The sequence below is a fragment of the Camellia sinensis genome, chromosome 5 (assembly GCF_055761805.1).
Source record: "Camellia sinensis isolate YWXY chromosome 5, ASM5576180v1, whole genome shotgun sequence".
In the NCBI taxonomy this organism is placed as follows: Eukaryota; Viridiplantae; Streptophyta; class Magnoliopsida; order Ericales; family Theaceae; genus Camellia; species Camellia sinensis.
In genome coordinates, this window is record NC_138965.1 from 205,028,942 (window position 1) to 205,045,775 (window position 16,834).

Sequence of the window (16,834 nt, forward strand, 5' to 3'; positions counted from 1 at the left end):
TAAATTAAATTTTAAAAGATCAATTGAATTATTATTTTCTTAATGAAAAAATTACAAAATATAACCAAATTGAGTATGAATGATACAATCACATTCTATGGATGTGTTCGAAATGTATCTACCACAATACGCACTAAGCTGTGGATGGAAGAGGTTCCCTCTTCTCTTGATCATCTAGTTTTGTTCGCTTTGTTCTTCTATGGTCTTTCTTTTGCTTTTAGCAGTTTTACCATCTATATATTAAATAAAAAAAAGAAAAGAAAACATAGCACCGAACTCATCCAAGATTTTAGAACCGTTGATTTGACCGACGATCATCTGTGAACACCACATGGTCCCCAAATCAGATCGAAATTTAAAACAAATTGGGACCCATAAAAACCCATCACACGACGCAAACAACAGTACTTACGATCGTCCGCGTGGGTTCCACTGGGCCACAAAGTGGCATAGTGCGCACCCCCCGCACTATAGCCTATTAGTGCTGTTTGGTGGAGCTGTTAAAACAGATTATACATTATGACTTTTAATTAACAAATTATAGATTATAACTTAACATATTATAGATTATGACTTTAATTAGAAACTGTTAATCTGTTTGGTATAGCTGTTGGATTATAGATTTAAGTTGTTGAGTAGTGTTTGTTAAATAAGCTGTGAAGTAGCTTTTTCAATTAATTTTTATTTTTTATTATTCACTATTTGTATACATTTTTCATAAAAAATAATAATAATATTTTATAGTCTATTTGGATCTTTTTCTATTTTTAAAAAAATAAAAAATAAAAAAAATCTAAGAGTATAATCGTGAATTAACATGTCCACAGTAGAAGCTGATAATCAGAAGCAAGGGGTAAACAGCTTCTCAGAATCAACTTTTTTGACTTAAAACAAGCTGTTAGAATCAGAAACTGTTTAAAATAAGTTTAACCAAACAATCCAAAATAACTTTTTAAAAACCAAAAATCATAAATTAGTTCAAAAAAAACCCCACCAAACACCCCCATCGTCCCTCGTTCAACTCTCATTCTTAAATGAAAGAACCAAGATTCACACGTTGCACGATACTAGTAAATGTTTTTTTTTAGAGAGAGAGGGAGAGACTCGTTTCTTCGATCTATATCAGAGCTCTCTATCCCCCAGCAAAACTCGTTGCTTTTTGGGAGAGACAAGATATGATATTCAAGTCACCGAACACAAGATCGAGCTTTTTTAGGGTTTTCTCAGTCTCTCATTTTTACTCTCTCTAACTTCTCATTGTACACTCTCGGAGAGCTTCGAGGTCGAAGGAAGGGAGATCTTCAATCTGAATAGGTATGAGATTCAAAATTGAGCACTTTGTTGATAAGATCTGATTTTTCCAACTTCTCTGCAATTTTTTGTTTCAAAGTTGGAGTTTTATGCTGTTTGATTTCTGGATTTTATGTTATTAGTTACAAATCGGTTGTTCTGATTCGATCTTCATCACAATTACAGCGAACTTCGAGTTTGATCTTCAGATTTAGCATTCACAAGCTTACATTAGCTGTTCCAAGTTCTTTGTTTTTGTTTCTTCTGTTGTCGTTAAATTTTGAAAATTAAAACTATCACTCACTTTCGACTGCCTTATTTGCGTCCTATGAAGCACGGCTATTTCAAAGAGCATGCTGTATCCATACCGGATACTTACTGGCGTATGGTACCTCGTATGCTACTTCTGCATACGAACTGGTATTGGTACACGTAGTTAATTTTTGATGTACTCAGACGGACCTACTATATACCAAGCTGTAAGTTGAAATTTTTTTCTTCTACATGAATAAAACTCATTTTTTATTTTTAGTTATGCTTAGCGCGTTTTTAAAATTAAACTATGGTTTGTAAGTTATTTAATATATTAACATTTAATTTTGATTTCTACCCTTCCTTTTGACATTAAATATTAATTGTAGGTCAAATGTTAACCAATTAAATTATTTAATTAATTTTTGTATTACCCTAAATTAAAAATAAATATTTTTTAACAAATGTACCAAGCACACCCATACCCTACTTTTTTTTGGATTTTACCGTCATATCGTCATATTGTACCCGTACCCGTACCCGTGCTTCATAATTTGCGTTGTAGTAGCAATTTTGGACTAAAAACGAATCATTATCTTTGATGCACCATGTTTTACTCTGATAACTTGGTGGCAAGTTCTGATTTTTTGTGCTTTACTAATCTGGGTTTCAATGGATTATGAATTCGTCAATTTTTAATGTTCGAATGGTCCGTTTATTTGTACATTCAACTTAACATCCAAATTATTAGTAGTTAGTTTGTAATCTTTGAAATTCAGCTATAAATTGGGTTGGTATATGCCATTTTGGGTCTTTTTCACAAGGAGTCATCTATTTTGATTTCAAACTAGTTAAATGTTCAATGAACAAAGAAAGAAAGAACAAAAACGACTGAACTCCTGGATTTACGGGGAGCTTCTATTTGCACACCACAAAACTTCTCTGCCATTTTTCATCCAAATATCAAAAATCAATTGTTCAGATCAGTTCAGTATTTGATATATGAACAATTGATTTTTGTTAGAACAAATGGTGCCAATTGAGAAAAGGGTTTGTGTGCAAATAGAAGCTTCCGGATTTGCTATATTTATGACTATTAATTTGGACACAAATGGACATGTATCCTGTGGTGTTTTTATTTGCTTTCTGTTTCTAATTGTTTAATAATATTAATTGGAAATTGTTTCAGGTGCATTATGGCACCAAAGATAAATGCGGGTGACAGTAGGACTAGGAGTTCTGTATCTATTTTTATAGTAGTTGGTTTGTGCTGTTTCTTCTATTTACTGGGAGCATGGCAAAGAAGTGGGTTTGGAAAGGGAGACAGTATGGCTCTGGAGATGACGAAGAGCGGATCAGATTGCACTATCCTTCCTAATCTGAATTTTGAGACCCAACACGGTGGAGCTGGTGTTGTTGTTGATTCTGAATCGAAAGTTGAAGTCTTTAAGCCGTGCAGCTCCCGTTATACTGATTATACACCCTGCCAAGATCAAAGGCGTGCCATGACCTTTCCAAGGGATAACATGATCTACCGAGAACGGCATTGTCCTGCTGAGAATGAGAAGTTACATTGCCTTATTCCAGCACCTAAAGGATATGTGACCCCATTTCCATGGCCTAAGAGTCGTGATTATGTACCGTATGCCAATGCACCATATAAGAGCTTGACAGTTGAGAAGGCTATTCAGAACTGGATTCAATACGAGGGCAATGTATTTAGGTTCCCAGGTGGTGGAACACAGTTTCCACAAGGGGCAGATACATATATTGATCAGCTTGCTTCTGTAATACCAATTAAAGATGGGACTGTTAGAACTGCATTGGACACTGGTTGTGGGGTATGTTTGAGTTTGTCAAACCTCTGCAAATTATGTTCATCATTCCTTGACTTGCATTTATATTTTTCTTCAGAGAGATTATTATATTGATGTTTCCTCTTTTTCTTGGGGGATCTTTATATTTAATCCTTAAAAAATGGTTTATTTTCATCAGGTTGCTAGCTGGGGTGCCTACCTTTGGAAGAGAAATGTTATAGCCATGTCATTTGCACCAAGAGACTCACATGAAGCACAGGTTCAGTTTGCTCTTGAAAGGGGAGTGCCTGCTGTTATTGGTGTTCTTGGATCAATAAAAATGCCATATCCCTCAGCAGCCTTTGACATGGCTCACTGTTCTCGTTGCTTAATTCCATGGGGAGTCAACGGTGAGGATTATATATTGAAATAAAGTTTAATGTCTAAGGGGTATTGGATCAAAAACCCATGTACCTTTCATGTTCTGTCTTTGTTGTTGGAAATTACATTTTATGATGTCAGCAATATGTGTGATTGTATTTCTGGACGATTTTCTATGCAGATGGAATGTACATGATGGAAGTTGATCGCGTTCTTAGACCTGGTGGCTACTGGGTGCTTTCTGGTCCTCCAATTAATTGGAAACATAACTACAAGTCATGGCAGCGTCCCAAGGAGGAACTCCAGGAGGAACAAAGGAAGATTGAGGAGATTGCCAAACTTCTATGCTGGGAGAAGAAGTCTGAGAAAGGTGAGACTGCTATATGGCAGAAGAGAGTAAATGCTGATTCATGTCGTCGAACAGAAGATGATTCTGAAGCCACATTTTGCAAAACAGCTGATGCAGATGATGTCTGGTATGATGTCGTAGATTCTGAAGATATTTGGAGTAGTTGATTTTTATTTTATTTTTCCCTTTTAATCTAGTTTTAATGATCATGGATTGCATGTTTTATTTTATTCATTTTATTTAAAAATGATTTTATTCAATGTTGTTCTGAGATTTTTGTAAAATTTTTCCTTCTATTGCACCGTATCAGTATTCAATAATCACTATGTGAATATTATTCTTGAGCCATAAAAGTTGGTGAATATAGTTGTTGTCTCTTCCCTCTTAACTGAAATAAGAGGGCATTTGGAATTCTTTTTGAAGTTTTCCTTGGATTGCCTGTAGTGTTTATTAGGGCAACTTCTTAATCAATCTTCGCACTTGATCTTTATAAATCTTATTGCAGAGTACTGTATTTTAATAATGTTTAGGGGTTAGAGCAGCTTATCTATAAACTGTGAATGTTAAAAAGTGGATAATCTGCCAGCCCTGCTTTAGTTATAAACGGTGGAAGTTGTCTTAGGGGTGCAGACAGGCTGTTCCATCATCTAGAATATGATTTAATTTTAATCAGGCCTCAGGCTAGGTCTATACTATATCTGACAAACTTTGAAACCGACCTTAGCTTAAATAGTTATTTGTTCTCTCTTTCTTGACTGAAGTTGCATTTTTGTGGAAAGAAAAAAGTCAGTGTACCTAATCTCCTCTGTACTTCTTTTTGGTTATTATTAGGTACAAGAAAATTGAGAAATGCATTACTCCATATGCTAACAGAGATGGTGGGGAACTCAAGCCATTTCCGGAAAGGCTTAATGCTGTCCCTCCCAGAATTTCTAGTGGATCTGTTCCTGGAGTCTCTGTTGATGCATACCTGGAGGACAATAAAATATGGAAGAAGCATGTAAACGTGTACAAGAAAATTATCAAAATTATTGACTCAGGAAGGTATCGCAATATTATGGATATGAATGCTGGATTGGGAGGTTTTGCTGCAGCACTCAGTTCTCCCAAATTGTGGGTTATGAATGTTGTGCCCACTATAGCGGAGAAAAATACCCTGGGGGTTGTGTATGAGCGTGGATTGATTGGCATCTACCATGACTGGTTTGACTTCTAAACTTTTTTATTTCAAATATTGCAACATCTTCCCATGTCTAGTTTTATTATGGGATTATTTTGGGAATTCTTGGATAATCGTGAATAAAGTTCTACAGAGTACATGCTTGACGTGTTGAATGCAGAGGACCATTAAGTGTTAGTTTTTGCTTGCAAAATTAAACTTGATATATATATATATATATATATAGAGAGAGAGAGAGAGAGAGAGAGAGAGAGAGAGAGAGAGAGAGAGATTAATTTGGAACATTTTGTTTTACTAAATATTGTGGATTATTGTTAGAAAAATGGCCCAATAAGATGATTTATGTATTAGACCATGATAATTTTTGTCGTGTCAATCTTTTGTAAGGGTCCCTTCTGTGTTGAAGTGGATCATGCATCATCATGTTTGTTAGGGAGTGGACTTAAAGTTCATGGCCAAATTTGGCACAAGGATGGTAATTATTTTCTGTAGTAATAATTCAGAATTCATAAGGGTGTTGCAAATTACTGGAATTAGATAATAAAATAAAAAAAGATACTAGATTTGATAACTATTGTTTCTTGTGCTGGATGATGAAGAAGATGAATGGGTAAAGGAAATAACAAATCAGAACATAACAAGACATGATTTACCTATGGTAGTTCTGTCAACCCTTGTATGCATACAAAAAGGGTGGTTCCTTAGTCATGCTTCAGTCTTGATCTACTTATTAAGGGCTTGGGTTGGCAAATTTTTAATTTGTTTACTTGTTGATGTGAGAAGCTCATTGTTAGTTGGAGAAATTTATTAATTTGTTTACTTCTTGATGTGAGAAGCTCATTGTTAGTTGGAGAAACTTATTTGTTTAGCTTAAAGTTCATCATTAACTGCTTCATTCATTTCTTTCTTTTGTAACCCTAGTGAAGGTACAAAGGTAGATAACATTTTCACTTGGTATAACCTTCTGTGTTCAGGTGTGAAGGTTTCTCCACATATCCAAGGACATATGACCTCATTCATGCCAATGGGCTTTTCAGTTTGTACAATGACAAGTGAGTATTTCTTTACTATTGCGCCTTGAATTTTTGGTTGAATAGATATCAAGTCTTTTTTAATATGATTCTGCCCTTCGTTGTGTGGAAAATTCTAGTTATAGTGTGCATTTGATGCATGTTGCTATTTCTCTATCGCCATGGGTCCAATAATGTGAATTCTCATGTTTATTTTGTGCTAATGCAACTGATGGTCCAGTTTCATATTTCAGATCCAGCTCTTTTTTCTTTTTTTCCTTTTAAAAAAATAATAATCATATAATTTGGAAATTATGGTCTATGCCATGTTTTGTTTCTGTTGTTGCCCCTTCAACTCATGTATATTGTCTTCTTAAAGTTGGGAAAGATTACAAACTAACATATATTCTTATCAAATCAATAAAGATGCAATTTTGAAGACATTCTTTTGGAGATGGATCGAATTTTGCGACCAGAGGGTGCAGTGATAATACGCGATGAAGTCGATGTGCTTATCAAGGTAAAGAAGATAGTAGGAGGTATGAGGTGGGATACTAAATTGATGGATCACGAGGACGGCCCACTTGTTCCCGAGAAGATACTAGTTGCTGTAAAACAGTACTGGGTTACTGGAGAAAATAACTCCACATCCTCGCTTTGAAGGCTACAATAGGACAAGATTGATCTCTGGCGCGAAGGCGTGATCCCCTGAGAGGAAATGCATGAACTATTTATTCATTTCACCAAGATCATTTTTTGGTGATGTTTTACTTCTGGGAGGGGGTTCCACTTTATATGTTTGATCGACGGTTGATTCGTCGCCTCTGTTCATTTGTCGAGAGTTACAAATGACAAAGCTACGCTTGTACGTTTTATGCTCTATTTATTTGATTTTTGTATCCTTTGTAGCATTTTTATTATATTGCAAAATGTTGACTGTATGCTCTATTTATTTGATTTTTGTATCCTTTGTAGCATTTTTATTATATTGCAAAATGTTGACTGTTAAAGCTCATGAAAGATATAACTGGTTTCCACAAGGGTTTGTTAAAATCCCATGATTTCACTTGCAATAGTTCTTGTTCTTATTTGCTTTTGGATGGTAAAATTCGTGAGGAGTTTATATATTATGCAGAACCATTTCAGAGCTCTGTTCCAAGTTCAATTTTTACTTGACTTGTGCCTGATTAATGAGGACTAGAAAATCAACGAGCTCGGTTTTGACTAGGGATGGCAATTTGGACCTGGCCCGACGGGGACTCGATCCTGATTATTACGGTTTTTTTTTTGGAAAATATCCTCGATGGGCCAGAGATGATATTCAAAAAATAATTCCCGATAAGTTTTGGGCCGGGGACGGTGATAAATTTTTCCTCCCCGGTCCCGTTTTGTTTCAGCCTCGCTTCTCTCTCCTCTTTGTCTCACTCACCTATCCACTATATATATATATATATATATCTCTCTCTCTCTCTCTCTTATCTTAGACTTCTCTCTCTCTCTCTTATCTTAGACTTAGATCTAAGAATCACAACCCACCTCTCTCTCATCTCAGATCTCTCTCTCTCAACTCAGTACCCTTTCTCCTCTCTTTGCTTCTCGTCTCTTCGCTGTCATGGCTGCATTCTGCCGCTTGATACTGACAGCGCAACTAGAGTCTCCATCTTCACCGATCGAGACCTCTCTTCTCTTCGTCATATTCTCTTCGCCTCTTTAACTCCGTCACTGATCGAGACCTCTCTTCTCTCTCCTTCTATTTGTTTTTGTGTGTGTGTGATAATGATGACGACGACGACTCAGATCTGCAGATGTGTGTGCGTGTATGTGTGATGATTATGACTACTCAAATCTGCAGATGTGTGTATGTGTCTCTGTGTGTGTATGTCTCTCTATCGGGGATTTTTCGGGGTCAGGGAAACCCGATCCTCGTTCGGGATAGGGGCAAGGGGGTGATGGGCTTCTCACTAGGGATCGGGGGCGGAGATGAGGAATTTCATACTGTCAGGGATTGGGGACGGAGAGGGCAATCCCTGGCCCCGCCCCAACTCGTTGCCATTCCTAGTTTTGACTCCCACAAGACCTAACTTTAACTATTTTCTGCGACAAAAAAAAAAATAAAATAAAAATAAATATATGGTTATTTTGATTATTTATCATCAAATAAATGCCATCATATACATCATTAAGGCCTGATTTGGGATATCCAAAAAAATTCAAAAAGCTAAATAGTTGCTAAAAAAGTTAGGAGTTGTTTGGAATGTCTTAAATAAATGCACTTTTTGTCTTTTTAAACTAAAAAATTGAGGAAAAAAAGATGGATGTTTAGGTTAACTTTTTAATTTTTTATGAAAAAATGTGTATTAAAAAATTGTATAAATTAGTGTGTAGGAAAAGTTTTGACAGTGTAGGCTGTACGGTGGCAGTAAGGTTTGCAGAGTGGTGTAACAGGAAATGGTTGCCTCATTTTTGGGCAACCATTTGGATGATGCTCTTTGTCAAGTGGGGGCCACCACGGGTCCTGTTTTGCTAATCGGAACCGTTTGTGTACAACTCGTCGAGTATTACATGTTTGTAAAAAAACACGTTGATTGTAAAAAAACACGTTGATCGGATATCTATAGCTATCTGATCGGATTAGTTTTTTTGTCAACCGTTAACTGTAACACCATCTATTTTTTATACAAAACTGATTTGATCATATAGTTAGCGATATCCGATCAACGTGATTTTTTACAAGCATATAGTACTGGATAAGTTCTACATATTGACGGTTTGGATTATCAAAATGGGACTCATGGTGGGCCTCTACAGGCCCAACATTACTGTCCAACTTAGTGAATATATATATGTAATTTTTTTTTTGTTCCTTTCACGGTACTCAAACATCAATTTAGTACCTGGAAAAGACAAATGTTGGTTTGTATTAAAATATTATGTATATTAATTTTTTGAGAAAATTATCAGAAAGTCCTATTTACCAATCTATTACTTCATTTGGTTCCACATTCATTCTGTTGGATTAGCAAGTCTTGTTTGGCATGTTTTGTGGACAACCAGGTCCCGTTTTAAATTTATGTGATGCGTGTGTGGACGAGTTTGCCCCATTTTTTGTTTTTTCTTTAGAGGTGTATATTGGGATTGAATGCAAATTTTGTGGGATACGTTTGCTGATCCACATTTGGTAATTCGGATCCCATGTTTTGGGGTGTGATAATGTGGGTTTCGGAATCACACCAACACTACGTGAACCCAACAAATGAACAACTTATGTGAACCCAACAATGGAACGACGGCTACACACTGGCAAGAATACTCCTTCTGAGCTTCAAATGGTGCCTGCTGAGCATTCTTAGTTCCATACATCTTCATCACTATCCATGGCCAAGTATGGAGCTCGGACCAAAGCGGTGTCGTTTCTTTTCGACGACCTTATATTTGTCGGTGGAGCTTTGGTGGCTCTTCTAACGGTTTGGGCTCTCTCGTCCTTCATAAACCCTAACACTGGTTCTGGTTTCTCACAGAACGAAATAAAGGCATCGATTTCTTCGAAGAAGCGAGATTGCGCTGGAGATGCGCACAGGGTAAACCTACGCAACGACCCGGATGACCTAACATTCTACGATGACCCAAAACTCAGTTACTCCATAGGAGGGCAGGAGATTAAGAGTTGGGATGAGAAATGGCGGGATTGGCTGAAGCATCACCCGTCGTACGTCGTCGGAGCAGGCGATTGGATTCTGCGTGAACCCAACAAATGGTAGGGTTCACGTTGAAACGTCACAAATGGCAATTGAAAAAAATGGTCAAATTATGAGAAATCTGAAACGGAAATCCGAAACCAGTTCAGTGTGCCTTATTGCTCGTGTTCACGCCACACTTGAAACAACACTTACGACGTAACCCACGTCCCATTCTGCGCGTGCTACATACTTACTAAATTAAAAAAGGTATTAGTGCGCTTTTTCGATCAACATCACACACAAACACCCATTCACCTTCTCCCATACAAACTCACGCCAAATGTCAACCAATAATACTAGCAGTGGCAAAACTGTCAACAAACAAATTAAGGGACAACTCAGTCACCAAGAAAACATTCAAGACCTTATGGATTACAAATCCACAAAATGGGATTTACTAGTCAATTCCCCTAATTTTTTTTATATTTTTAATTTGTGAATAGTGATGAATTTTTTGCTTTTTTTTTGTAACTTTTTGACTTTTTAGATTTTTTCTAACATCCCAAATTAGGCCTTAAAAAGTTATCACTATTCACTAAAAAGTAAATATAAAAAAATTAATTTTACACAATTATTACAAACAACTCTGACGTCCCACAGACACGAAGCTGAGTTTATTGAAAAAATTGCACAGGCTTGGTGCACAAACAACACGGTGCTGTTTGGCCTATGGGGGCCCATCATGGGTCCCGTTTGATAATATGAACCGTTCAATATGTAGAACTCATTGAGTACTATATGTCTGTAAAAAATCACGTTGATTGGATATTGCTAACTATATAATCAAATTAGTTTTTGTATAAAAAAAGGATGGTGTTATAATTAACGGTTGACAAAAAAAACTAATCCGATCAGATAGCTATCGATATCCGATCAATGTAATTTTTTGCAGGCATATAGTACTCGACGAGTTTTACACATTGAACGGTTCAGATTATCAAAACGGGACCCGTGATGGCCTCCACGGGCCAAACAACACCGTCCAATGCAATGCCCGAAAAGTAGGCAACCATTTCTTATCATCAATTCACTCTGCCCAAACAGACGGCCGTACTACCTACTGTCCTTATGTTCTCCTATACACTAATTTATACAATTTTTTAATACACATTTTTTCGTAAAAAGTCAAAAAATTAACCCAAACAACCATTTTTTTTCCTCAACTTTAGTCAAAAAAGTCAAAAAATGTACTTATTTAGAACACCCCACATAACCCCTAAAACTTAATTATTGTCATAATGATTTTTTTTTTCCTTGTAAATCTAATAAACACATTGAATAATCAAAATAATTTAACATTCAACGAGTGTAAGAAAATATATACCTCCATCACCACAAAAAGAATGTAAACAGTTTGAGCCCTTCCTATATGAGACGATAGGCACACAGGTTCAACAATCAACAATCAACATTGTGATTGTTTTCACAATAAGGTATTCAAACTTCTATTAAATTTTGATACATCAAATATTATCATAATTTAATCTCTAATGAGTGGTAAATTTATGTTTGGTTCTATTTTTCTAAACCCATTTTTTAATTTTTTTTTGAAGTTTTTGTTTGGTTGTTTTGAAAATGGGATAAAGTTTTCAGAATCTTGGTACATTTGGGAGGGAAATTTGACAAATTTTTGGAATGTGACAAATGACGTGTATAAGCCCATAAAGGCCACGAATCACTATGAACAATCCAAGCCCATCACTTGGAGCCCAATGCATAACCTAGCTGGTGAGGTCCAGGACAGCTGGAGTCCAACATGGCATAAAGAACCAATGACATTCGAACACACGGCAGGTGAAGGACGAGCCACATCAACAGACAAAGATCTGCAAAGTTATTGCCACTGCACATCACCATTAATGCAGCCCATCACAACATTTATTACGGCAACACCTCTCCGTCGGAACAGGACCCCCTTACCCTGAACAAGGTAAGCTACAGCATAGACTTTCGGCGAGGAGGGTAGGTCGAAAGGGACAACGAAATGATTACCAAAAGATATAAGCAAACGTTGAACACAAGAAGAAGGTTAAGCTTTTCTATCTCTAATCTCTCTCTCTACACTCTACTTCTCTCCCTAACTTGCTCATCGGAGGGTTCACTGGGGGACTACCCAGTTCCCCGTTGAACTTGTTTGCAGGTTATCCGGTGGGCTTGATCATTTGGACGTGGGCTTGAGGAGCTTGGACCAGTCTGATCCATTCACTAGAACAAACAGTATCATCAGTTGGCGCCGTCTGTGGGAAGTGGTTCTTATCCGGACGCCAGTTATGCTCATTGTCACTGGAGACCCTGTCCTAACAACATTTTCCTCCTACCCATCCAAGTGTATGGTCACGACTAGATCCATGGCTTCTCACCATAATGCTGCCGAACATCAAACCGACCCTCCCAATCCAAACAACCCACCACAGTATATCATTGAGCTTACCAACAGCATTAACCGCATGGCCGAACAAAACCAGGCCTTGAAAAATGCTTTACTCCAAAGAAACCTTCCGATGTCTCCTCCATCACCTCCAGATATTCCACCAAACCAAGAAAGAGCCCCGAGCTATACTGTTCCGCAACCCTATCCACCCAACTTGGAAGGTTTGCAACCTCCTCCCCTGCATATAAATCTACCACCTCCACCCCCACACCCTTCGGTCGTGGCACCAGCCCCTGAAGGGGAAGCCAGCAGCGTCCAGCCCCCATTGACTGACCATGGTGACCACATTCCCCTTTGGGACGCTGAACTCTGAGCAATGAAGCTCCAGCTCCAAGGGGTCATGCAGAACATTCAGCATAAACCCTCACCACGGCAAGCTCACCATTTATTGTCTCTATCCGGGACAAACCTCTGCCCGCCAAGTTCAAGATGCCTACCATTGACTCTTTTGACGGTACGACGGACCCAGTCGACCATCTGGAGACCTACCGTACCCTCATGATCCTCCATGCCTTTCCTGACGAGATCATGTGTCGGGCTTTCCCCGTGACACTGAAGGGGTCAGCTCGACTGTGGTTCAGCCAGTTATCAGCAGACTTTGTCTCCACTTTCCAGCATCTCAGCGACTCCTTCCTTAGCCATTTCATTGGAGCCTAGCGCCAACGCCGCCCTGTAACCTAACTCTTTAACATCCGTCAGACCGAAGGGGAGTCGTTGCGCAGTTTCATTACCCGCTTCAACACCGAAGCCCTGCAAGTAGTGAAAAACGATGACAAGGTCATCCTCACGGTTTTCATAGTCGGGCTACGATCGTCTGATTTCCTCTTCTCCCTCTCCAAAAACCCCCCCGACCTCCATGATAGCCCTACTCTCCAAAGCCCAGAAATACATGAATGCTGAAGATTTACTAGCCGCTCGGCAGGATCCAATATCTAAAAACCCGACCCCTAGAGAAAAGAAAAAAGACTCAGAACCCAAAAACATCCAGTATAACAACCAAACACCCCACTATACTGACCGACCTCCTCGCGCTGATCGGTCGGCACCAGCCTGACCGCCCGGTCGGTTTGAGTGGTACACGCCCCTTAATTCTCCCATGAAATAAGTCCTCCACCAGATCCAACGGGACTACCCCCTCAAATGGCCCCTACCCTCACGGACCCTTTCCAATCGGAAAGACCAGTCCAAATATTGTCGTTTCCACCAGGACCATGGCCATAACACTGATGACTGCATCAACCTCAAGGATCAGGTCGAGACCCTCATTCGTCAAGGGCGTCTCAGCCGGTTCACGGACACCCGCCCACAGCAGAGGCAAAGAACCGAGCCCCTTAGAAACAACCGTCGGCGTACCCCACCCCGGCAGCCAGCCCAACCTAACCAAGGCCATGATCGCTCCCCACAACAGCGTTGGCCGCCAGGTAACCCCCCTCCACCAGTTGGTGAAATCCGAGTCATTTCAGGTGGCCTTGCTTGTGGCGGACCATCCCGCTCCGCTCAAAGGGCAGAACTCAGGAAGATAAGGCAAGGCTCGGACAGAGCAGTTACCACGGTAGACCGACCCTCCAAACAGCCCAAGTAGTAGACAGAGCCCATCACCTTCACGGACGCAGACTGTACAGGCATCCGTTATCCTCACGATGACCCTCTCGTCATTTCTACCCTCCTCTCCAACTATAAGGTCAGACGGGTTTTCATCGACAACGGCAGTTCTTCAGACATCATATTCCTCAACTACTTCCGCCAGCTCAAGATTGGGGAGGAAAGCCTGTCTCCCCTCCAAACCCCTTTGGTCAGTTTCACTGGCAACCGGGTGACCTCCATCGGCTCCATCGATCTCCCACTCACCATCGGCGAATACCCACGGAAGACTACCAAGTTGGTCACTTTCCTTGTGGTCGACTGTCCCTCTGCCTACAACATCATCCTTGGCCGCACCGCCCTCAACGCTTTCCAAGCTATCACTTCAACCTACCGCCTCGCCATAAAGTTCCCTACCGACCTGGGCGTCAGGACAGTAAGGGGAGAGCAGACTGTAGCCAGGGAATGTTATGTCGCCTCACTCAAGGAAGTCGAGCTGAAGGAGGCCATGATCATTGAAGGACTTGACGTTCGAAATGAGGAAGAGCTGGTTAGAGGAGAACCGGTGGAGGAGCTCGTTGAGGTTCCCATCGATCCCACCAACCCTATGAAGACTGCTAAGATCGGCAGCTAACTATCCCCCCAAGCCAAGGCCGACCTTACCGCCCTTCTGATCGAGCACAATAATGTATTTGCCTGGACCCATTCAGACATACCGGGCATTGACCTCTCTTTCATAACTCACTGCCTCAGCATCGAACCCCATTTTCAACCTTACCGCCAGAAGCAGCGCATCTTCCATCCAGAGCGCAATACACTTATAGCCGCAGAGGTTGACAAGCTCCTTGAGGCCCAATTCATCAAAAACGTGGATTACCCTAAATGGTTGTCAAACGTGGTCCTCGTCCGCAAAAACAATGGCAAATGACGACTCTGTGTCGATTACTCTAACCTAAACCGAGCTTGTCCCAAAGACAGCTATCCTCTTCCCCACATAGATCTGCTGGTCGACGCCACGGCCGGTCATCAAATGCTCAGCTTCATGGATACTTTCTCTGGGTACAACCAAATCCTGATGCACCCGTCCGATCGGGAACATATATCCTTCATTACCGACCGAGGTACCTACCACTACCGTGTGATGCCATTCGGACTGAAGAATGCTGGGGCCACCTACCAACGGTTGGTCAATGCCGTTTTCCATAATCAAATAGGTCGGAGTATGGAAGTCTATGTCGACGACATGCTAGTTAAGAGCAAACTCTCTATTGATCATCTGTCCGACCTGCGAGAGACCTTCGCCACCCTACGCAAGTACCAAATGAAGCTTAACCCAGAGAAGTGCACCTTCGGCGTAGGATCTGGGAAGTTTCTGGGTTTTATGGTCAGTCAGCAGGGCATTGAAGCTAACCCCGAAAAGATCAAGGCCTTGATTGAGATGCAGTCACCCAGAACGGTTAAGGAGGTTCAAAGGCTCACTAGCCGAGTTGCGGCCCTCAACCGCTTCATTTCCCGCGCAACAGATAAGTTCCCACCATTCTTCAAAGTTCTTCGGCAAACTTTTGAATGGACAACTGAATCTGAAGAAACTTTTCAGTAGTTGAAGTAGTTCATGGCAAATCCCCCCTCCTTTCACAAGCAATTACGGGCGAGCCCCTCTTCCTCTATTTAGCCGTCTCAAGCACCGCAGTCAGTGCAGCTCTTATCAAGGAAGATGACTCTATCCAATGGACGGTCTACTACATCAGTTGGGCTTTTAGGGGAGTAGAATAGTATTACCCGCTGTTAGAAAAATTGTCCTTGGCCTTGGTCACCACCTCCAGACGACTCCGTCCTTACTTCCCAGCCCATTCCATAGTGGTTCTCACCGACCAATCCTTGAAGAAGGTCATGCAATAACCAGAACTTTCTGACAGACTCATGCAGTGGTCAGTGGAACTCAGTCAGTTTGACATCTCCTACCAGCCTCGAACAGCAATTAAGGAACAGGCTGTCGCGGATTTCATCATGGAATTCACTAATCCTACCCCAACCGCTGCGCCCCCATCCCCACCAACCCCTACCGAGCCAGAAGACCCGCATTCATGGACTCTCAACGTAGACGGATCATCCCGCAGGGAAGGTAGTGGGGCTGGCCTTATTCTCACCGCCCCTGAGGGCAGCTATTTCAAATGTGCTCTCCGTTTCTTGTTTAATGCCAGTAACAATGAGGGCGAATATGAGGCATTGATAGCAGGTCTCCGCCTCCCCAAGGACATTGGAGTCAGCCACATCCGGGTGTTCAGCGACTCCCAGCTCATCGTCGGCCAGATTACGGGAAAATTCGATACCAAGGAGGACACAATGCGGGCTTACAGGGATATGGCCCTCCCCCTTGTTTGCCTCGTCAATACCTTCCACATCAAGCACATACCTCGGGCGGAAAACTCCAAGGTAGATGAGATGGCTCAATTGGCCTCTGCAGACCAGTCTGACCCCAGTCACGGTGTCCGCCTCGAATACTTAGCCTACCCGGCCATCTCACCCGACTTACAAAAAGTGCAGTTCCTCCAAAACGAACCCATCCCTTGGGCCTCTGACATCTTCCTATTTTTGACAACGGGAGAACTCCCAGATGACCAACAGCAGGCCGCCAAAGTCAGGGCCCGGTCGTCCAATTACATCCTGGTCCGTGGCGTCTTGTACAAACGTGGTTTTTCATGCCCATACCTGCGATGCCTCAATTCGGCTCAAGAAACCTATGTAATGCGGGAAATCCATGAGGGAATTTGTGGTAATCATTCGGGCGGCAGGTCTCTAGCCCACAAAATACTCCGTACTGGTTATT

At 40.8% G+C, this 16,834-nt stretch overlaps 2 protein-coding genes across 3 annotated transcripts; both read left to right on the forward strand.

The window, feature by feature from the left end:
• Positions 1–835: 835 nt before the first annotated feature.
• Positions 836–7,311, forward strand: LOC114264486 (putative methyltransferase PMT2). Of its 2 annotated transcripts, XM_028205106.2 has the most exons (8): positions 1,060–1,314; positions 1,625–1,769; positions 2,732–3,383; positions 3,538–3,748; positions 3,901–4,195; positions 4,900–5,271; positions 6,223–6,300; positions 6,685–7,311. In XM_028205106.2, exons 3-8 carry the CDS (start codon positions 2,739–2,741, stop codon positions 6,917–6,919), a joined length of 1,836 nt encoding a protein of 611 aa, XP_028060907.2. In that variant the 5' UTR covers positions 1,060–1,314; positions 1,625–1,769; positions 2,732–2,738; the 3' UTR covers positions 6,920–7,311. The 2 variants fall into 2 exon arrangements, with proteins under 2 accessions (XP_028060906.2, XP_028060907.2); XM_028205105.2 differs by lacking the exon at positions 1,625–1,769 and having other exon boundaries at positions 836–1,314.
• Positions 7,312–9,632: 2,321 nt separating this feature from the next.
• LOC145792036 (galactomannan galactosyltransferase 1-like) lies at positions 9,633–10,016 on the forward strand. Its single transcript, XM_082872517.1, has one exon. It carries the CDS (start codon positions 9,633–9,635, stop codon positions 10,014–10,016), a length of 384 nt encoding a protein of 127 aa, XP_082728643.1.
• Positions 10,017–16,834: the final 6,818 nt, after the last annotated feature.